The sequence below is a fragment of the Ostrea edulis genome, chromosome 7 (genome assembly GCF_947568905.1).
Source record: "Ostrea edulis chromosome 7, xbOstEdul1.1, whole genome shotgun sequence".
Classification (NCBI taxonomy): Eukaryota; Metazoa; Mollusca; class Bivalvia; order Ostreida; family Ostreidae; genus Ostrea; species Ostrea edulis.
The window spans coordinates 35732312-35755989 of NC_079170.1; the positions used below are offsets into that span (position 1 = coordinate 35732312).

General features: G+C 35.0%; 1 protein-coding gene and 1 long non-coding RNA gene across 2 annotated transcripts in view; one reads left to right on the top strand and one right to left on the bottom strand.

Moving 5' to 3' along the window:
* Positions 1-894: 894 nt before the first annotated feature.
* On the bottom strand, positions 895-2722 carry LOC130048068 (uncharacterized). The gene is made up of 2 exons (XR_008796907.1): positions 2508-2722; positions 895-1637 (listed from the first exon to the last, which is right to left on the bottom strand). It is a non-coding gene; the product is annotated as an uncharacterized LOC130048068 (long non-coding RNA).
* Positions 2723-16309: 13587 nt separating this feature from the next.
* The window catches only part of LOC125654951 (uncharacterized), a 188173-nt gene continuing 180804 nt past the window's right edge, over positions 16310-23678 (top strand). The window contains exons 1-5 of the mRNA XM_056144176.1: positions 16310-16439; positions 16723-16914; positions 20493-20597; positions 20686-20752; positions 20839-21071. Of these exons, the coding sequence (XP_056000151.1) occupies positions 16737-16914; positions 20493-20597; positions 20686-20752; positions 20839-21071 (583 nt within the window). The 5' untranslated portion in view covers positions 16310-16439; positions 16723-16736. The remainder of the gene's footprint in view (positions 16440-16722; positions 16915-20492; positions 20598-20685; positions 20753-20838; positions 21072-23678) is intronic.

Consider the following 23678-nt stretch of genomic DNA (forward strand, 5'->3'; position numbering starts at 1 on the left):
AAAAACCAACTTGTAAATTAAAAGAAAGAATGTGTACAATGTTTGATAGACATCACCATTTTGACAGTACAGTCAAGAATATGTTAAATGACACACAATAGAAAACCTGGATTATAAACAAGAATATTATTAAGACTCGGAACAAAAAACAATTTCCTGTTCGTAAAACATCTGTTTTAATTAGTTACCCAGCCTCTTGTACTATAGTACATATTGTAATTACATAGGATCAGCAACACAATATAATACTTAGTTAAAGGAGTAGTTTATCCTATAAATTAAGTACCACATGGTTTTTTTTATTTCCAACAAATAATTCAAAACTACGGAATAATCATTGTTCTTTAAGAATAAATGGTTTACAATATCTGTCTATTTTAATTGTCAATGAATCAGTACAAATTCTTACATTTTCTTAGTTGTGAGCATTCACACATTTCGAAGGAAAATTTAAGTAATCTACTAGTTTACATTCATCATAATGTAAGTTTTCCCAAAGTTAGACATAAATTTACTCTCTTATAAAATGTTTATCATTTTAAATAGATTCCTCACATTGTATACAAGTAGTACACAATGAATTCACATGCTCTACAATTTTCTCTTCAACCTTGGGTTTTGTCCAAGGGTTGGTAGGGTGCAAACTATCCAACTTTATTGATGTCTCCATATATATACATATACTAACTGGTGGGAATACACTGCCAGAGATACAGAGGTGCAGACATATTTTCCCAGGTTCTTTGGATATCGTGAAACCTTTGTCTGCCATAATGAATTCCCCTTCCAGAATAATTCAACCCACCATCAGTTAACAAAGGAGTTTGTAAAATCCGCTATTCTCTGTAACAGCAACATCTGACATAGATCCAGTAAATAATTCACTAACAAATATGATAATAATAATAGCCTTTATTTATCCAAGATAACACAAATTGGCATACAGCTAGTTTCCAATGTGTCCCCTAAAGGATCACAATCCACAAGTCCCCTTTAGGTTGTAGCTGATTTGTAGTCAGAATGTATAATTTGTAACTGTAGTTTTAAAGAAGATTGTATCTGTGATTTCCTTTCTGCACAATCAATGATAGCGATGGTTGTTGGGAACTGAGCTTTTATTCAGTTGTCATGTTGTTAATATCATTCCTATAGGACTATATTGAAACACAACCTAACACAACATAAGGTCAATTCAGGCACATAATATATCACTGATACACTGTGTTGAAATACAAAATCTTGATGCCAAGTCCTTGATTTCAAAATTATGTCTCAGCCTCATCAGTGTTAATAACAACTGCGATTGTTTTATCATATTTGTTATATCCCTCCTTTTTTTACACACTGGGGAATTTGCTCAGATGTATAAAAAAAAACTCTAACAAAGTACAAAATGTGGCATGTCTCAAATTGATATAATAGAAAAACAACCCTGGTTTTTTTTTCTCTTACTGTAGAGTACTGTTAATGTCAAAAGGGGTGGCCTGTTGGTGGGGTTAATATTGGGCTTCCATTGCTAACTGGAGTTGCAGATGATGATTAAGTATGCTCTGTTGATGAAAGGCATTTTCTGCTGTTGTTAACTGGTCTTGTAAATTCTCTAACTTGTGCTGCTCTTACAAGTATATCCAATGAATCTATAAAGAAACAACAACATTTTTTTTTAGCATTTGGAAGTAAAACATAGATGCTGAGAGGTGCCATGGAATTTTAAAAGGTGACCTGACCTATTACATGAAAAATCCTATTTATATATTACACCCAACAATTTACTAGCTACTTATAAAATTTCAGTTTGCTCGAATTATTATGAAATTTAAATTCCAATTTAAACCATTTATTACAAAATATATATGGGCATAAATTCTATTGATATTTAAAAACTTTGACCACGGAATTAGTCTGATTACTGAAACTTTAGAACTTTATCCCCTGGTATGATCTATTGTAGGAATCATGGAACGAAAACTTTGAATATGGCGCTCTTACAGTCATGTCATGATATGTATGGCTGAGCAGGGAAAATTTAAGACACCAGACCAGAAACTGCATATATATTGGTGTAAACATTAAATGAATTGACCCTAGATATGAAACTAGTTTAGATATGGGATTCTTTTTAATAGATAATATTATAGTAAAAAAAAATAGTACTGTGTAGCTCTTAGCACAGGTGCTTGGGTTCATGACACCCCCCCCCCTCCCTTGAATAACCTAGCAACACGAATTGTTATATTCAGTGGGGGACATTCTTAAAAAGAGCTATTTTGGGGCATGCATGACATTGTTGACATGCATTAGTAGGATTTTCAACAAGAAATAATTTAAATCAAGTCGTGCAGGTTATTCGGCCAATTCGGGAGAATGGGGGGGGGGGGGGGGTCTGAACCCAAGCACCTGTAGCTCTTAGTACATGTATACACATAACATGGGCATGTATTATTATCAGTCCCTGATTTAACTATTACTATTAACTAATACATAATTGTCTGCTAAGACTAACTTACTTTGTGTGCCGGTCCATTCTGCTCTTACTGTGGGGCCTACCGCACGCCTTTAACCAACGTAAACATTAATCTTTATGTGATTTTGGGTTTGGAAATGGGATAAACATTACTTCTAGTATCCTTTCTGGATAACGTGAATCACTGTTGCATTTCCCCGATGCACACAATTCCACCAATTTTATGAGAACTCGAAGTAATCAGGCTAAAACATCTGTTTTGACGGAGGTAATGGCGGACAATTCTTCCGCGATTCTGATTGGCTGTGCGGAGATGATAACAGCACCTCCCCTGACGACAGTGGAAGCGTGAATCGCAGCAAGTTTCCTTTAATTGTGAACACCGACGATTTCAACAGACGCGCTGATTGGCTGACATAAAGTTCATCTGAACATGACCCCTAATCGGGTTATGTCAGATCTATTTACGCGGAGTATACGGCGCGGATCTAAGAAGTCTGATTTTAATATCATGTAATTACACGTAATATCATGTAATTAGTGACTAAGATATTTTGTTCAATTATACTATTTTAAGTCATTACACTTACTTCTTAGAAAAACTCCTTAACGGGCAATTGATTGAAATCAAAAATTGTAAATTTTCTATTTTAATACATGTATTCCCTATCAGGCACTGTCAACTGAGGACCGCAATTTGCTGCCCGCCCTCTGTAATCAGGGGAAATAATCCCCATAGTATTATGAAAAATGTAGGTCATCGTATGCATAAAAATGCATATACTTCATTTCTTAAGCATGTATTGTAACAAAGTTTATTTTGCTGAATATGTATCAACCATTTTTTTTTTTAATTTTAATACCAAATGTTCATATAAAATAAATGAATAGATAAATATATAAGATGGCATCAATGTAGCAGATGGACCATGAACATCAGCATGGATTGGTCAATGGGTAGATTATCAGACTACGGGTCCTGGTTTGGATTCTCAGTCCTGCCATATATTTTTGAATCATTCTTCTGCTTGTCCTTTCACACAATCATGGCAATAGAAGATGAGTATTTCTCCGTTTCACAAAAGATTTATCAGGCCATTACAGCATTGTACCCATGGGCCTAAAAATAATAATATTACATTGATTCAAACAACTGTTTTTAGACTGTAAAATGACCCCATGTCAACTTGATCATTTCTTCATTACCCATTCCCCTTATAATGAGATTGGTCCTTCTTTCCAAAATGTAAATAAAATATTTCATGACATGATATTCGTTTCTCAATAAAAAATAATTTTTCATGACATACATGTATCAGGTACGATTCACTTGCATTCTATTTTGTGTCAGTCTAGAGTTAACATATTTTGATAGTTCCTGGTTGTGGCAAGTAAAAATGTAAAATCGGCTGATATGTACTATAACTGCAGTAACTTGTATAAATGTGATTTTACTGTACATATAGCAAAGAAGATGAGACAAATCTTTGGCACAAATGAGTATCGAATCTGGAACCCTTGCATTACTAGTTAGGTGATCTAACCACTGAGCTACTCAGGCCGATATAAAACGTATGGTAATATTACTACAATATGAATTTAAAGGGACATATAAGCTGTGAAAGTGATGACAACTATTTCTCTCTCTCTCTCAAAATCTCTCAATGGCAAAGGAATATATATGTTACTGACTAATAAAACTTTAAAAAAAAGAAAAAAAAGAAACCTAATAAAACTACATTTGATAACCGCTGTTAGTGTAAAGAAATACATGTATATAAAGACGACTTATTGGCTTGCAATATAATAATTATTTAATCACCAAAATTACACATATTCATTTGCCTGCTTGTTTGAAATAATTGAATACTTGTGTTCTTACTGAAATATATAATATTTTATTGAATTCAATTTTTGGTGATAAAAATACAGCTAATGACCCTTTAAAATTATTTTGAAAAACATGCAAGAATTCTTTATATCGAGGAGATGAGAAAATGATTTCAGTCTTTTCAGAGAAACATAGCATATGTCATTATATTGGTATAAAATTTCTATTTGCCAAAAAGGTGAAGAGATGCTAGACAGACAGGTACAAAACATGCAAAATAGACAAACTTTGATCATAAAATTTCATAAATTATGTTCTTAAGTCTTTGTCCAAGATTTTAATCATCAATGCATTAAGAAAACCATTACATGAACCATAATTGATTTTGATTTTTTAAAGATTTGTAAGTACAGAAATGATTATGCGTACAAACAGTGGATATTCTTACATCATATATGTACTGTACGTCCTGCATCCCAATCCTAACCCTGAGACATCATAGAAAAACTTTCAGGAGAGGACATGAAAAGAAAGGCATTTAATCAAGGAATGCTGCTGTCTGTTAGTAATTTATTCCGAGACCACTTTTATGACCCTTTAAAAAATAAAAAAAAAGTCAGCTAACTTATTTATCTAGGGCGTGCTACATGTATTTATCTCCAATATCTTCAATTAATCTAGCCAATGTTATTCTAAATTAAATCAATTAACATTGACTTCACACAGTTGCACAACTGTATTTGAATGCAATTTTGTTTCACAATATTTTCTAAAAATTTTGCACATCAATGTGCACAAACGATTATTGAAATGATGCTAAAAGAGACTGTAACTGTTGTCATCTGGTATCAGGTCCATTCGCCCTATCTACCTGATCGCCCAGAGTATATATTGTTAAAGTGATAATAATTTTCATATGTTATAACCAATGGAGGGGCACGTACAAATCACATTTTAGAATTAGTGTCTGTATATAAATTTTTATTTTCTTAATTCTAGATTCATTTTTCACCAAAGTCTTGTTTTTCCTTTTGTAAAATGATGTGGAAGCATGTGCGTACTTGTGTACAGGTAGCCACACAGGTAGCTACGCTATTACATGTACTTAGCTCTTGACCCAGTCATGAGATAAAAAAATGGGATAGATAATTTGGTATTTCATGTTGGTATTGTCAACAGTTTGAAGTTACCATTCACACAGAGGAGCTTGTGTCTGTATGTGTAAATACTGAACACATATAAATATGTAAATAACTAACACATATGTATGTGTGCTCCATATTTTGCAAATTAAGATGCAAGAATTACAGCAGCTACATAGAGTCAGAACAAAATGGATAAGGGGCTGTGATCCAAGCAAATGTGTGTCATGTAGTGTACTGAATCCGTATGAAGTCAATTTAACATTACTTAGGGGATTAGTCAAAGGTGAAACAAGGGTCATTTCTACACAAACAACTTTACTTGTCAGCCCATGCCGACTTCTTTTTGAACAAGTAAAGCATCACAGATCCATCAACAAATCGCAGATCCATGCACAAATGCGTTACATTTGATGAACCTTCAATTTGAATTTGTAAACAACACTAAATAACGATACAGTTGATCGACATACCGTAGACAGGCATACGTGTACGTTGGAATTCGTTGCTTTCTCACAAGGTTCTGTGTTATATTTCCTCATTAAATGTTTTAAGTGATAATGCGGCGGTGGCGCAGGGGATTCGAAGTAGATGAGCACATTGTCCAGACAGTGTGCAGACATCTTCGTTACATTGTTTTGACTCCGCAACATCGTTGAAACCGATTCCCATGGTTTAAGATAGAGTATGACCCAGGCAACGCTGACGGATAATTTGGTTTATTGATGAATTTTGATTTTTACTGCAGGAGCTTGATGGAAGATTCGTAGTGTAAAGACGCCAAAATGAGCGTTTTGTGCAAAATTGCACACATGATGTTGCATGATTGGTTGAAAAGGGGTAGTATCACGATGTGGGCAGCAATATCCTAGACAGATAGAACAGCATTGGTTCAAATACAGAGTACTTTGACTGCTCAACGATATTTTCATGAAGTCATACAGTCACACATGGTTCCAAAAACGCAGCATCTCAGGACAATATTACAACATAACAGCACCAGATCACATACTTCTTGTCTAACACGTGATGTTCTGCAAAGACACAATATTACAATTCTTTGGCCATCCAAATAACTACATTGTAACCCGATGGAACGCGAATAAGACGAGGTGAATAGACACAACCATCGAAGATAACTGCAACCTCAGACTCTGTAACAACTAGCCGAAGATCTGCGATTAGAGTGGAACAATTTCCCTATAGACAGCTTTTAGTGCCCGTAGGAAGGCGTTGTCAGGTAGTCATTGGTGATCATGTGGGGAGCTCTAGATAATGAACTTGGGTGACCTTAAACTGTTAATGGCTGTAATCATCATTGTGACACTTTGATTACAAACCATGCATTAAAATCATTTTGGTGTTATGAATAAATCAATTATTAAGCATTTCCAATGTCTTAAAATCAATATGAAATTGCACTATGCATCTTTTTATCATTATATATTTTAATACACGATCTGCAAGTAATTCCACAGTCTAAATCATATACTAGTTGTTGTTTGTTAACCTGAAATACCTGCTGTTGTGATGGAGTACCTACTACGATGCATTGATCGAATACTCCATCTTATTACTTGTAAGACCTTGGTGTGTTCTCTCGTCACTTCCCGATTGTATTATGGATACCCACTTCTTCATGGTGTAATGTAAAACTTATACGGTACCAATTTTGCAGATGCGCATTTCGACAAATAATATCTCTTCAGTGATGATCAACCGAAATGTTTGACATCCGAAATAATAATGAAGTTTAAGAGCTACAATAGGGAAAAACAGTGTGCCAAAAAGGTGGAGTCAAATTCGTCTAAGGATAAGAGCAGTTGGTCCGAGCAACTGTGCATTATCCAGACTACAGAAGATCGAAATTAGAGCTGCGAGAATTATTACGAAAACACGATTGCATAATCACATCACCTCCTTGCTTTTGTCGTTACATTGGTGTCCAGTGGAATTCCCAGTGATAATTGTGAATATATACCTTCCAGCGAAGTCGTTCCGATCAGAAAACGCAAGGGTGTTGATACAGGTCAACGGAGTAATCCGTTGTCAAAATCGGTATGTAAAGAACGGCCAAACAATTGATATGAAACACGTCAGACAGCATATGACCCATATTTTTATCCCTTGTGAACCAAACTTTCACCATGTTCTAACCTAATGATGAGGAATATAATCGAAATATGTAAAATGCGTATAATTCTGTCCGAGGATGTGAAAATAGAATCAAATACATTTTACAGTTTTAAAACAAGCATCCTGTTACTGGTATTACATTGTCAAGTATATTCACAATGTTCATCGATATAGGAAGCATAATTATGTACTTTATTTATCTATCTATCTATCTATATTATGTACTTTATTTATCTTTATATATCTATCTATCTATCTATCTAATATATCTATCTATCTAATATATCTATTTAATATATCTATCTAATCTATCTAATCTATCTATCTAATATATCTATCTATCTATCTAATATATCTATCTATCTATTCATCTTCTAAAGAATGAAACGAATAACCTAAGGCTTGTTTTTGATTATGATCAATGTTTCTGTTTACATCTTTTCTTAATGTCATTACATTATTTTATGTTTATGATGATTGTGCTTAATTAACATAAGAGAAATATCATCATGTATTTCTACGACTGTTTCATGACTACTAGCATCATGATCCCACAGAATAAAAAAAAAAGAATTGTAGAAGTGTAACAAAACAACATTAGGCAATTATGCCTCAAAATAGTCTATATACATGTACGATACGATTTATCTAAATCTGTGCGTGGAAGTTTCTACAAAGGTCCTTGCTCAGTTGTTTTTATAGGTTACCGGGTGGATAAACATTTTGTCGCATGTGAGTATGGCGCTTGTCTATGCGACATTTGTAAAGTAATCAAAGCGTAAAGTTATTCGCAGGTTCAGGTAAACTTCTACTGACAAGAAAGAATTTTAAAATCAGGGCGATATATCCATCTATTGAAATAATGTAAAGAGCATTGCTATTTATGTATTTCGCGTAAAATGAAGGTGACCTACAGATTATGTAGTCCTTACAGTACATGATTTTGCATATGACTTTGAGGAGAGGGTACAGAATGGATGAAAATGATCAACAAATATTACACGTATTTTTGTAATGGTGTAACTCACATACGAAAATGGGTAAAACGTTGTGAATCGGTGCTTTTCGACAAAATCAATCACTGAATTAAAAAACACAAATGGCGGATTTGTTCAGTTAACAGGACTGGGTTGCTCTAAAGCTTGGTTAAGCTTAACCAGTGGTTAAATCCCTTGTCCACCGCTTAAAGCTGTATGGTCCAAATACAATATTTGTTTTCCATCTCGTAAAAAGGCTATTAAATCATCGCACTTATGTAGTTATGAGGCTGTATGATAGATCATACATTATTTCACCTGTTTTAACCCAAATTATTTGATTTTAAATCGATGTTTACAAATAACCGCGTCACTCTGCCATTTCAAGTGACAGTCACGTGACCAGTTCAAACTTTTAGATCATCGGTGGTCTTATCTGTGTAAAGCTGTGTATTTTATTACAACAGTACCGTGTCATAAGTTTAATAGAAATAAAAATATCAAATACCTCTTAGTAATTCTTTGTTTTACGCTCTTTCAGCCTTAAAACTGGACAGTTGCGTTTGAGTTAATACATCATGATGAGATCCCTCTGACGCGCATGGGTCTAATTATAGATGTCTATTATGGGATGATTTATATATGTACCACACTATATTTACTTTCTAAATAATATCCCCACTGTTTTCTTTTACATGCAGATGTTTTCAAGCTTATAATTAAGGGAAAGTTAATAACTTTATAAAGTAATTAATCTGCTTTAAAGTAATTATGTACAAAAATAATACATGGGCATCGGTTCATACAGCTTTAACTTTTAGCCATTGGTTAAATTATGTTGCTTTAAAGTTAACCAGTGGTTTAATTGCCTAACCAATGGTTAAATATTGACCAAAGTTAACCAATCTGCAACAGTGGGTTAAGTCATTTAACCAGTGGTTAAAAATGACTGCTTGCTTGCTTTTTGATGTAAACATGGGCAAATAACACAAGAATTGGGGAGTTTGGAGACATTTTAATAATAATTTCACTGAAATAGAGTAAAAACAAAGTTGACAATTTTCTAAAGAATGAGTCAGGTACATCACAGATCTTGTAGAGCCCGAGCTGTGCCGTCTCACCATGTTTTCATTGTAAGATATTATTTGGTTTCCTACAACATTAAGAAAACTTATAATTATCATGTAATTCAATGCATCTCTTTCTTTAACAACATGAATGGAATTTAAAGATTTAACAAATTTAACATAAACAGGATGCATAGGTGAAGTCACCGCATTAGGGGAGGGGGTTCACAGGGGAAAGGGGAAGTAAATCGAGCCCCTTTATCCCTAAGTTTACTGCCGCAGTGTACCAATTGCTAACCATGCCTTTATGTTGGTAACCCCCGCCCTACATAAAGCTAGCTGTTTATCTATATACCCATTTAATTCATCTTAATATTAAACTATTCAAATCATACTATTATTTGTTTATTTTCAAAAAACAAATACAACTTTAAGAACCCCAAAATCTTTGATAAATTGATAATCAAATTAATTTCAGCTAAATGGAGTTACAGTATGTATTAATCATATACACACATATTTTGTATTGTACATCAATGTTTATCTATTTTATCTATTTCATTTATCTATCTTTAATATATATTTAGAAAAATAAATATTGATATTCAGATTTTATCTATTTGCGTTTAAATTGATTGAAGGAAAACAAGTAGTTTTAGTAGATTAAAAACAGGTTATACACTAGTCATGTGATCACTTAATTAGGTGTAAAACGAACAAACGACAATGTTGACAGGTGGAGTTGAAAATTTCAAATTCAAAATTGTCTAAGTTAAAGTAAACTTTGAAGAAATAATACGAGAAAGATGGAATAATTACCAATCCTGTCCAGTGCACCCCACCCCCGAAAAAACCCCAGCTTCTTGTTATAAAATAACATAGATATTATATAGATATATGTGTATGTAGTTGTTTCTTTAAATGATGGTCAAAGAGGTAGGGGTACAGTACAATAGTATTTGTAATTTATACTATTTATGTGGATAAAATTATCTATAGGGTGAACAGTTGTGGGGGCAATAGTTTCTCTGAAGAATATTTATTGCATCTATGTTATGTCAAATTGAAATAATTAGATGGGATCGAAGTTCAAAAACATCGAATTCAGTCTATCAACATCTAGGCAAATTATTTTTCTACTGTCGAGATTGAATCACCGCCGCGGTAGCCTAGAGGTTAGAACTTTCGCTCCGCATGCAGAAGACCGGGGTTCGAATTCCAACCGCGACAGACCTAAGTCGTTAAAACAGGTAGTGCCAGTTCCATCGCCAACCGCTTGGCATCAGGTCTGAATGTCACAGGTCCTCGGATATGACCTTAAAAATTCCTGGATATCCTGTGCCACAGTAGGTGTAGCACCCTAAAGAACACTCACTGCTCAATGGCCGTGAGCGCCGAGTAAAGGTCTGAATTTGAACCTCTCCACCGGTATTGGTGACGTCTCCATATGGGTGAAAAATTCTCACGAGGGACGTTAAACAATATACAAGCAATCGTTATCAATCAATCGAGATTGAATCAATTGTGTGAGGACCCAAATTCTACAGGAGCAAATTCATAGATTACAGTGCCCTTCATATTATGAGTAGGTCTAAGAATTGTTCGACTTGTTTTTAGCTTTATTCCAACATTATCATGTACGTGTGCAAATTATTTTAATTATGCCTACTTTATGTAATGCCTTCACTGAAAAATTATATCGTTGGATTAAAAGTTACAGCTTCTTGTTAGGTATACCAGAGGGAAAAAAATAGAAGCCGGTTTGCAGACGAACTACTCAACTTGCGAATATCCTTTGACTAAAACGCACTTCAATTCTCAGTATTTGTATTAGGAAAAGTGCAGTTTTAGTTACTTTCGTTTAAATAATGCAATAATGTAGGCCTACCGTGAATATTGAGGCATCCATGCTCAACTCCTCCTGAAATCCCGATGAATAAAGTCACTGATTCCCGGTGGATCTAAATAAATTTGTATGAGACAGGGTTGAGTAACAAAGGAGGTGGACCCCCTCCATTATATATTCAATGAGTTTTCTGCATACAGTTTCTTCTCCTTTGGCTTTCAAACAAGTCTTCCTGTACATCTCTTTCACATTCTCAACTGTTTACCCAGCCCTCTTTCCTATGTGAGCCCTTACAACCTCGGTTAACTTCAGAATATAACTTGTATAACTAGGAACAATGTCTCATTAAGTGAAAAGTTCTCTGTCCGCTTCATAAACATTTGCAGCAGCCATTATTGCTTACATGTTCAGACGACCATTGTTGAATTATGGGATACTAACCACTGGTTAAATGTGCCTAACCATTGCTTAGTATGTCCTAGAGTTAAACTCACTTTGAGCAACACAATTTTGAGCAGTGCTTAGTTACCCAGTGGATAGTAAATTTAACCGCTGGTTAGATTAACCACTGGTTAAATTTAACCAAGGTTTTGAGCAACCCAGTCCAGATGCTTACTCCTCCTGAGCACCCGATTCCACCGCTTTTGTTTCCAGCGGTCTGTGTTTGTTCTACTCTTTTGTTCTTAATGAAGGTGATTAGATACATTACTGTTCGTTAGTATCACCTTTTTCATCAAGCATTCGTAATCTTTGAAATGCTTTCATATTGATTATTGCCTTATCATTTACCTAAATAACCTGTTGTGCTACATGTGTGTAATTGTGTCTGCTATTTCATTTTGCCTATCTATTTCTCTTAATTTTCTATTTCTTAAGTTTAACGCAGTCATGACACGAACGGGACTCGAATTCACAACCTTCCCATTCACTTCGAAACCTAGAAAGATCACATGAGTAGTGATTGTTTCTTCGCCTAACACTCAAAATCTAGCAATGAGAATCAAGGGTACATGTAATTTGGATATGATATCAAAATCAGATGCACATTGAAAACCCTCATTTCCACTGCCCAGGACTGGGCTGCTCTAAACCTTGGTTAAGCTTAACCAGTGGTTAAATCTCCTGTCCATCGGTTAACCTTTAGCCATTGATTATCTTCTGTTGCTATAAAGTTAACCAGTGGTTAAATTGCCTAACCAATGTTAAATATTGACCATAGTTAACCAAACTGCAGAGGTGGGTTAAGTCATTTATCTAGTGATTAAACATGACTGCCTACTTATTTCTTTTTATGTAAACATGAAGAATCGGGGAGGCATTTCAATCATGACTTCACTGAAATAGAGTAAAAAGAAAGTTGGAAATTTTTTAAAGAATCAGTCAGGTACATCACAGATCTCGTAGAGCTCCAACTGTGCCATCTCACCATGTTTTCATTGTAAAATATTGTTTGGTTTCCTGCAACATTAAGAAAACTTATAATTATCATGTAATTCAATGCATCTCTTTCTTTAACAATATGAATAAAATTTAAAGATTTAACAAATACATAAACAGGATACATAGGTGCAGACACCGGGGTAGGGGAAGGTGGTACGGGGGGAGTAAATTGAGCCCCTTTATCCCTACGTTTACTGCCACAGTGCACCAATTCCTAACCATGCCTTTATGTTTGCCCCCCACCCCATACGCTAAAGTCAGCTGTTTATTTATACAGTATACCCATTTCATTCAGCTTATTCAACTAATCTTGTCATATTGCTATTTGTTTATTTTCAAACAACAAATACAACTTTAAAAACTAAACAATTTTCGGTAAATTGATAATCAAATTGATTTAAGCTAAATGGAGTTATTAATCATGTACACACATATTTTGTATTGTGCATATATATTTATTTTATCAGTTCCATTTATTTATCTTTAATATTTAAAAAAAAAACAAAAAAACAAATGCAACTTTAAAAACTACACAATTTTTGATAAATTGATAATTAAATTAATATAAGCTAAATGGAGTTATTAATCATGTACACACATATTTTGTATTGTGAATATATATTTATTTATTTTATCAGTTCCATCTATTTATCTAAGATTTGTATTAGGATTTTTTTAATCCTTTAAATTAACTGAAAACAAACAAGTAGTCTTAGTAGATTAAAAACAGGTTATACACTTGTGATCACTTAATTAGATGTAAAAAACACAATGTGGAGTTGAGAACTTGCGAATGTCAGGTCGTTGTCTAAGTTAAAGTAACCTTAAAGAAATAACACGTTAAAGAAAGCAATAATCATCAATCCTGTCACAATCCTCGGGGATAATTTTACTTATGCGAAAAAACAAACACCCCCCTCCCCCACCTTCCTAAAATAACAACAACAACAAAAACCGGATACTTGTTATAAAATAACACACATATTAGATAAGATAACTACATGTGCATGTAGTTATTTCTTTAAATGATGATCAAAGATGTAGGGGTACAGTACAATAGTCTTTTGATTTATCATGTTTATGTGGACAAAATTATTTATGGGGTCAAAAGTGGTGGAGGCACTAATTTCTCAGAAGAATATTTATTGCATATATGTTATGTCGAGTAGAATTCATTAATTGGGATTGAAGTTAAAAAAACCATCGAATTCAGTCTATTAAAATATATGCAAATTATTTTTCTACTGTCGAGATTGAATCAATTGTATGATGACCCAAATAATACAGTAGCTAATTCTTAGATTACAGTGACCTTCACATCGTGGGTAGGTCTAAGAAAAGATCGACTTGTTTTAACTATTCCAATATTATCATGTACGTGTGCAGATTATTTTAATTATGCCTACTTTATGTGATGCCTTCACTGAAAATATATATTGTTGGATTAAAAGTTACAGCTTCGTGTTGAAAGATGAAAAACAATTTAAAAGCCGGTTTGCAAATGAAAAACTCAACTTGCAAATTTCCTCTGACTAAAATGTATTTCAATTCTCAGTATTTGTATTAGGAAAAGTGCAGTTTTGGTTTACTTTCGTTTAAATAATACAATAATGTAGGCCTACCGTGAATATCGAGACTCCTCCTGAAATCCCGATGAATAAAGTCACTGATTCACGATTTAGATAATTTCTATGAGACAGGGTGAGTAATAAAGGAGGTGGACCCCCTCCAGTCTATATTCAGTGAGTTTTCTGCATACAGTTCCTTCTCCTTGTGCTTTCAAACAAGTCTTCCTGTGCATCTCTTTCACATTCTCAACTGTTTACCCACCCCCCACCCCGTTTTTTGTTTTCGGGTTAACGGCCTCGGTTAACTTCAGAATATAAATTGTACAACTAAGAATAGTGCTTCAATAGGTGAAAAGTTCTCTCTCCGCTTCATTAACATTTGCAGCAGGCATTATTGTTTACATGTTCAGAAGACCATTGTTGAATTATGGGATACTAACCACTGGTTAAATGTACTTAACCGTTGGCTATTAAGCCCTGGGGCTAAACTCACCTTGAGCAAAGAAATTTTGACCAGTGGTTATTTACCCAGTGGATAGTAAATCTAAGCAGTAGTTAGCTTAACCACTAGTTAAACTTAACCAAATTTTTGAGAAACCCAGTCCTGGGCGCTAAGCATACATAGATAGAATCTTGTTGTACTTCATATATAGCTGGTGATGTTTTGGTTGGAAAGAAAAACTATCGATGAAACGTAAAAAAAACAAAAAAACAAAAAAAACAACCTTAATACTGATTCAATAATGGTGTGCATGAGAATTTGTAGGCATTGTCCATGAAGTCAATTTACACATAGAGACGCAGAGACGAATTCGTAATCCATACTGGTCTGTGTATCTATATCAAAGAAAAAAAAGCATCATTGATAACATATTATTCATCACTTCACGATAACAAATGAAGGTTCAAGGTTTTTAACATATTGTATCATTCATCACTTCACGATAACAAATGAAGGTTCAAGTTTTTTTTAAGTTTGATCCCCGGAACAAGTTTAAAGCCCGATCTTCGGAGCAGAGCAGAGACCCGTGTAAGGTTTCAAATCTTATATACAAGTATTAATCATTAGGATTAGTTATGCTTTCTGGAGAAGGCCAGAGTGTTTGAATTTCTTAATTTATATGAAAGCAGTGATATTCACATATATAAGTTTGATTACACTATGACACCATGGGTATGTTGGTGCCAAAGCAAAGTTCAGAATATTTCAGTTGGACTTTCGGAGAAAAAAATAATTGAAAACTGAAAAAACTGTAATACAATTTACAGAATTTATATTTTGAGAAATTGCTTTTACTATTTTCTATATTGTTTCCTCTTTCATGTTAGATTTACTTTTCTTGATCGTGTATGCAAGCTACATATGTATTTCAAAATTACCCTTCCATGCATATTGATCTTGGAAATCAGTAAAATTTCGGATTTTATGAAATGTTCCACATCACTGCGTTGTATACCCAATGAAACCGTAACACAATTTTTGTAAAGGATGGTATGAGATGGGCATTATATATTTTCAATAAGTTTGAACTTACACTCGAAAGAATAGGCAAGTGAGCTGTCATCATTATGTGCGGATCCAGAATTTGATTGGAAGGACGTTCCATCGTGTATAACATTTCCCATATACGGGCCAAACCATATAGGAGTCAGAATTCAGTTTTAACTTTCTTATTGCACAAAAAATGCTAACGAATTTAATTACACCGAAAATAGTGAAAGAAGTGTCTGTAGCCAACCAACTTTATTCTCCCTTTGCATATCTCGTTATATCCGCGGAAGACGTATAAATTGTTTGGTCTCATACACAGACGTTTAAAAGTATGTAATGCTCTGTTTATTCCTTTCTCTTCTCATACAGTAGTGAACATCGTACATCAGTGCGGTTTGAAACCGAGAAACTTCCATGGAGGCACCAAAAGATCACTATACATTGTAGCAATGCTGCCATTCCAGGAACATTCTCAGGTAGGGGAATTATACCTTGGATTTAGTGTATCACAAAGTATATTCATGTAAAAATGTAGGGCTTCATTCATATAGCATATCCACTTTCGTTTTGAACATATCATATTATGTGACTCGTGAATACCGGTACTGTTTCACAGGTAAAGATATTATACTTATTTATGTCCATTTCTCGTGTTCTAGAACAACTCAAATACTTTTGCTAATGTTCAATGACCTTACGAAAAGTAAATCATTTTAGCAGAAATAGAAACGTGATTGTTTAGTAAATTGATTGATGCAGGTTTTGCTTCAGTTATGAGTGGCATCGTCGAATCGTGCCCAACAAACCTTACAGAAGTCCTAGCGGCATCAGCGAGACTAAACTGTAGTAAAGACGGGTATGGAAATGATAAGTATGAATGTCTTCCTAACTCCAAGAAGACTGGACTTGTGGAATTCTGCAATGGAGGGGGCATTCCGTTGGTAGTAGATGGTGAGATATTAGATAGTACCTTTCAAACTATAGTCTTTTTTATGTAACTCCCGTAACGTTCTCATTCGTGTTTGAATATAAATGAAGTTGATGTTCTTTGCAGGAATAAATTATTGCTTGTTGTCTTCGCCTTGTCGTCTTGCTCTGTTACTCAGGAACCCTTACATATGTATTCGTGACACAGCACTTGTCCAGCGGTCCCTACTTCAGTTTTGCTATGCATTTTATCCTTCTAGTTTACTTTTCTTTCTCTTCTGCATCATGTTTTTTTCTAAACCAATGCATGAAACAGTGAAGTCATCAGTTACATTGGTACCACTCCACTAACAGCGATTAGTGAAGATTATAAAAGTACTTTGGGTCAGCCCCAAGTTGTATAACAATATAAAACATTCAGATAAATGGGATATATCGCAGAAGGATGCGCAAAAAGTCATCCAGGACATAACAGATTAAAATATAGATAATATGATACACATCTCACATGAAGCCAACTGTTTTAGATAATTGCTAAGTAGCAATAAATTGTACATATATACAACCTTGTCTACAAATTCCATAGTCGTTATCATGATTTCATTTGGAAATACATGTTGTTATTGGATCAAATGCTGTCTGATGTGTTTCATGCTGATGCTCTCTCTCTCTCTCTCTCTCTCTCTCTCTCTCTCTCTCTCTCTCTCTCTCTCTTCACAAACGTTAATTTCAAAAGATTGAATTACACACGTACACTATAAGACACACAATATATTTCAACAGAAAAATTAATTTGAGATACGGATTCGATGCACTTTCCGTTCATTGACACCTGATGTACATCTTTTTTTCCGCCGTGTGAAATGATTGATTGATTGTATCTTGCTTAACGTCTCGCTCGATAATTTTTCACTCATATGGAGACGTCACCTAGACCGGTGAAGGGCTTCAAATTTAGGCCTATGCTCGGCGCTTACGGATATTGAGCAGTGATGGTTCTTTAGCGTGCCACACCTACTGTGACACGGGTCATCCGTTTTTAAGGTCATCTCCGAGGACCTGTGACATTCACAACTGATGCTGAGCGTTTGGCGATGGAACTGTTACTACCTGTTTTTTTATCGACTTAGGTCTGTCGCGGCCGGGATTCGAACCCCAGCCTACCGCATGCTGGGCGAACGCTCTAACCTCTCGGCCAACGCGGCGGTGTTTTATCACGTGTGTTGATTGCAAATGTAATTTCCAGCATATGCATTGTGTTTTTGGTCGTCGATTGATTGATTGATTGTATCTTGCTTTACGTCTCACTCGAGAATTTTTCATTCATATGGAGACGTCACCAAGACCGGTTAAGGGCTTCAAATTTAGGCCTATGCTCTGCGCTTACGGCCACTGAGAAGTGAGGGTTTTTTAGCGTGCCACATCTACTGTGACACGGGTCATCGGTTTTTAAGGTCATCTCCGAGGACCCGTGACATTCACACCTGATGTCGAGCGTTTGGCGATGGAACTGTCACTACCTGTTTTAACGACTTAGGTGTGTTGCGGCCGGGATTCGAACCCCGGGCCTTCCACATGCGGGGCGAACGCTCTAACCTCTCGGCCACCGCGACGGTTTTCGGTCGTCGAAAATATTGAAAGAAAATAATAATGAAGAATTGCTGACATGCTATAAACATCCCTAATTTAAAGATGCCGAGGACTGCGAAAAATCACACACGGGACACATAAACATAATCAATGACTGAGGTTTTTGTACAGACCCATCATTTATTAACAATTACACTTAATGTTTACAAACTTTATTGGCACTTGATTACATTGAGAAATAGCAAATTTTCTACGTATTCATTATTATGACACGATAACTTGAGTACCACAACATGCTGTGCCTCTCTGTATTCAGGGGGAAAAAACTCGTGCTGCACTGTGAAAAATGTATCCCTTTGTTAGATCGATCTGTACAGATTAATTTTGACTGCGGTTTTCTTCTTCTAACATTTTAAGATATACATGTAGGGCTCAAGGGGGGGGGGGGGGGTGCGACCGGTCAACATGGGACGTTTACTCCTCTTAGAAACCCGATCCGAACTCTGTTATGTCCAGGATCCGTGTTTGCCTTGTTTTTATTTTTGTATTGTTTTAGGGATTATAATGCAAATTAACATTGTTCGTTATCTTCAACTGTTTGTCTATGATTAATAAAATTTCCCAAATATTAAGATACAGATAAAGACATGGGATTATTGGCAGGTGCGACCTGTCAAAAAAGGATGCTTACTCCCACTAAGCACCTGTTCCCAACTCTGACCCCAAGACCATACATTAGAATAGACTTAAGTCAAAGTTTTGAATACTTATTACTCTTGCACAGATGTTTAAAACAACGTCAGGTTTATAAAATACCCAAATGCAAATATATACTAAAAATTGTATGTGTTTATAAAAATTACTTTAAAATTTACTTGCATTTGAAATTTTTTAAAACAATATTTTATCAAAAAATTAATAGGATTGGGCAGCAGGGACAGCCTGTTACGTCCAAAATCGTCGCCGCATCCCAAATCGTCGCCCCGGTGTCGATTTGGGACAAGATTGCACTATCATTTGGGGCGACGATTTTGGGATGTACTATTGTACACCTCAAATCATCACCCGTCCTAAATTGTCGCCCGCTATTACTTTATTGACATTTTAGGATAGATTACACAGAACGACAAGGGACGTTATTGGCTATATACCGCCGATATTTTTTTCTTCTTCATTTTTTCAACTTTCATACTATGCTTAATTATTCATTTTATTTACACAACTAGGATATTCTTCTAATCCCACTTCCATGAAAATGAAGTAATATTTTATTATGACGTCATGAATATACACTAAAGATGAGCTGTTTAGCAGAATCTGTTGATTTGAAATAAATTATGAATACACTTTAGCAAAAACAAATACTTTTGCATGCAACAACCATATTTATATTTTGCATGTTTAATTATCCATTGATATTCTTCTTTCATTATAAATATGGTGTCGGTTGTTGGCTGCAAACAATATGAATTTTAAAAAAGAATGAACGCAGAAATCGGCTATTTTCGATACGCAAAGTCAATATTTTGCATGTTATAGAACTGAAAAATAATAATACTTTTGCATGCAACAACCAGATTTATATTTTGCATGTTTAATTATCCATTAATATTCTTCTTTCTTTATCAATATGGTGTCATTTGTTGGCTGCAAACAATATGAATTTTAAAAGGAATGAATGCGAAATCGGCTGTTTTTGAAGCGTGGTCAATTTTGGCCAATAACGTCTCTTGTTCTTTATTTTATTGTACACCCTCTTATATAGAGTTACAAAGGTTTCGCTTGGTCTGTCTGTTCGCACCCATATATCTGGTGTTTTTTGACTTATTGGACTGCAATTTTGTATTTTAGCCCTCTCCCTGGATTTGAAAGTTAGACTTAAGTCTATTCTCAGTTTATGGTATTGAGGCCAGACATGTCCAGGGGTCCGTGATTTCCCTCATCTCAATTTTGTATTCTTTATATTATTGATGAGATTGATCACTGTTCGTTATCTTTATTTTCTTGTAAAGGTTATTGTTTGGAGACAGAAGGGGGCCAGTTGTACTACAGCAAATGTCAACACTTCATCTATGGTTGTCCGAGTAAGGCGTACCTTGCCAATGAGATATACAAATGTAAGAAATTGTTTATCATTATACACTTAACAGTGATGGTTGAATAAAATATATTTCAATATGAGTTTAACATGTTCTGTGTATGTAGATCCCGCCTGTCTGAATATCAACACAGAGAGCCAGTGTTTTCTTGCTGATCCATCATGTCCAAATCTGTAAGTCAATACTTAATATTATTATATTCTTTTTATTTTGTAATACATGTAAACTTGATTTCTAATCTCCATGTTTATGATGATAGGACCTCACCATTCACTACCAAAGACATGATGGACACACCATCCACCTACCCGGGCTTCTCTAACACAACTGTGAATACTCTCTACAACACGACCACATCCATAGAAGATGTACCTGATGTAGGGGTAGTTGTGGGAGGTGTGATAGCCGGAGTGTTTGTTATTACAGTCCTGTTGATTTTAGTGTGCGTTGTCTACAGAAGGTGGAGAAGGAGAACGCAACAAACTAACAAAGGTAACACAAACTTTCGAATTGTAAAACTCAATTACTAATGATATATTTATTCTATAGTAACAACTACTACTACTACTACTACTACTACTACTATTATTATTATTATCATTACTCTACCACTACTACTACTAATAATGATAATAATAATACTACTATCACTACTAAAAGTAGCGACTATCGGCATAGTGTATGGAAATAATCATGCTAAAAACTGAAACGAATTAAAATTGGATTTCACTAAAACAGTTAAATGAGTTAATGGCAAAATTGCAATGTTAAGTTGTTAGAACGTTTAAAAATAAGGTGTAGGTCATCACAGTCATAATAAAATGGAGTCAAACTTCAGTCAATGATTTGATGACCAATAGTTAGATAATAAATGAAATTATGGGATGTTTTTAATAATATTATCATCAAACCTTCCAAAGACATTCAATTAATTTGTAATCACAAAACGCCAGGTGACTCATAGATATACAGGTCTTAAGATCAGTCATTCAAAAATTAATTTTATAGTTATTTCATACTCTTGCGTCATTATATACATACTCATTACTCCTAAGATTTAGCATGAACATAAATGCTCGAACTTCTCATTAGCTGCGCACATACGCACACACACACGTGCACACGCACATACACGCACACACACATGTACGCATGCCCAGGTGCGTGCGTGCGTATGTGTCTGTGTGTGAAAGGTGTGTAAAGGTAAAGATAAAGAACAGTGGCCAATCTCAACAGTTCTATAAGGAATAGAAAGTAGAGAGTTGGGTAAACACGGATCCCTGGATATACCTAAGGTGGGAGCTGGTGTCCAGGAGGAGTAAGCATCTCCACTGGACCGGTTACACCCGATGTGAGCCCTATATCTTTATCAGATAAACGGAAGTAATCCGTAGTCAAAATCAGTGTGCCAAGATCGGCGAAATAATTGGTTCGAAAAATAATGCCTGATTTCTATTTCCTCCTTTTAGTATACTGGTAATGTAGCGGCCTTGGTCACTTGTTTTAAAACAGTCCAACTGATGATGATCTGTTTAGGTTTATTCTTTCATCAACATAAGAAATGAAACATACAAAGATTCGTGATGTAAATTTATTAATTACATGCATCTTGTTTAAATTTCCTCTCGAAATTTTTCACTGATATGAAGATATCACGAAGACCGATGAAGGGCTTCAAATTTAGGCCTATGCTCAGCGCTCACAGCCATTAAGCAATGGGGGTTCTTTAGTGCACCACACCTACTGTGACATGGGCCATCCGTCTTGAAGGATATCTCCGATGACCCTTGACATTCACACCTGATGCCGAGCATTTTGGCGATGAACTGCCACTACCTGTTTTAACGACTTCAGTCTGTCGCGACCGGGATTCGAGTCCCGACTTTCCGCATGCGGGGTGACATCTATACATGTACCTATAGACCACTGCGGCGGTCATGATGTAAACATACTGATATTAAATAGTGTCGATTGTTAGGCCGTTTTTAGTACAATGATTTTGACTACGGATAACTCCGTTTACCTTATCAAGATATAGGGCTCACGGTGGGTGTGACCGGTCGACAGGGGATGCTTACTCCCCTTAAGCACTTGATCCCACCTCTGGTGTGTCCAGGGGTCCGTGTTTGCCCAACTCTATATTTTGCATTGCTTATAGGAGTTATGAGATTGATCACTGTTCGTTGTCATCATTTTTCATAGTAGAATTTTATAACACTTGATGAGCAAAGTTAAAGACATTGAAAAGCATACGGACCAGATGAAGTATTCACGGTCAATTAATCGATTTACATGTAACGCCAGAGGAAATTGTGTGTAATATCATAATTGATGCCTCCTTCTCAGCTAAACACAACATAATATTACAATGATGTTGAAAATATAATTTACTGATAAAGTAGACTTTGATCAACAACCAGCCATGTATAAAAGATCACATAACTACTAAAATGTACCTAAAACTACATACAACAATCTAGTTCCAAATTGTATGAACATATGAACACACAGCAGACATTGTATAATCATAAAAGAGTATTTTACAACATAGAAATGTACAAACTAGTTATGACTTAATAGATTGGAAGACCTCTACACTACAAACGTAGGGAAAAAACTGATGGCAGTGTCAAATACCACCTATCAAATACAACCAATCAAATACCACCAATCAAATACCGCCTATCAAATACCACCTATCTAATACCACCAATCAAATACCACCAATCAAATACCGCCTGTCAAATACTCATATTGTACGGGGATTGAAGGGAAAATAAAGGTAGCATGTATGTGTGTGACTAGCCAATAAGAATATCATCTAAGAAATGAACTGCACTCTTGAGCTGTGCATGGTCAATTTGAACGGATTTGGATTTTAGGCAAATTCTGTTAATTATATTGACCATGAACAGCTCAAAAGTGCTGTTCATTTCTTAGACATATTTTCTTTTACTAAATCACCATTTGTGTACATTGCTTGTATAAATCAGGAAATATTTTGTTGCATAAAACGATCTCCTATCAAATACTCATATTTTACAGGGATTGAAAGGAAAACGTAACATGTATACATGTGACTAGCTTATAGGAATATCA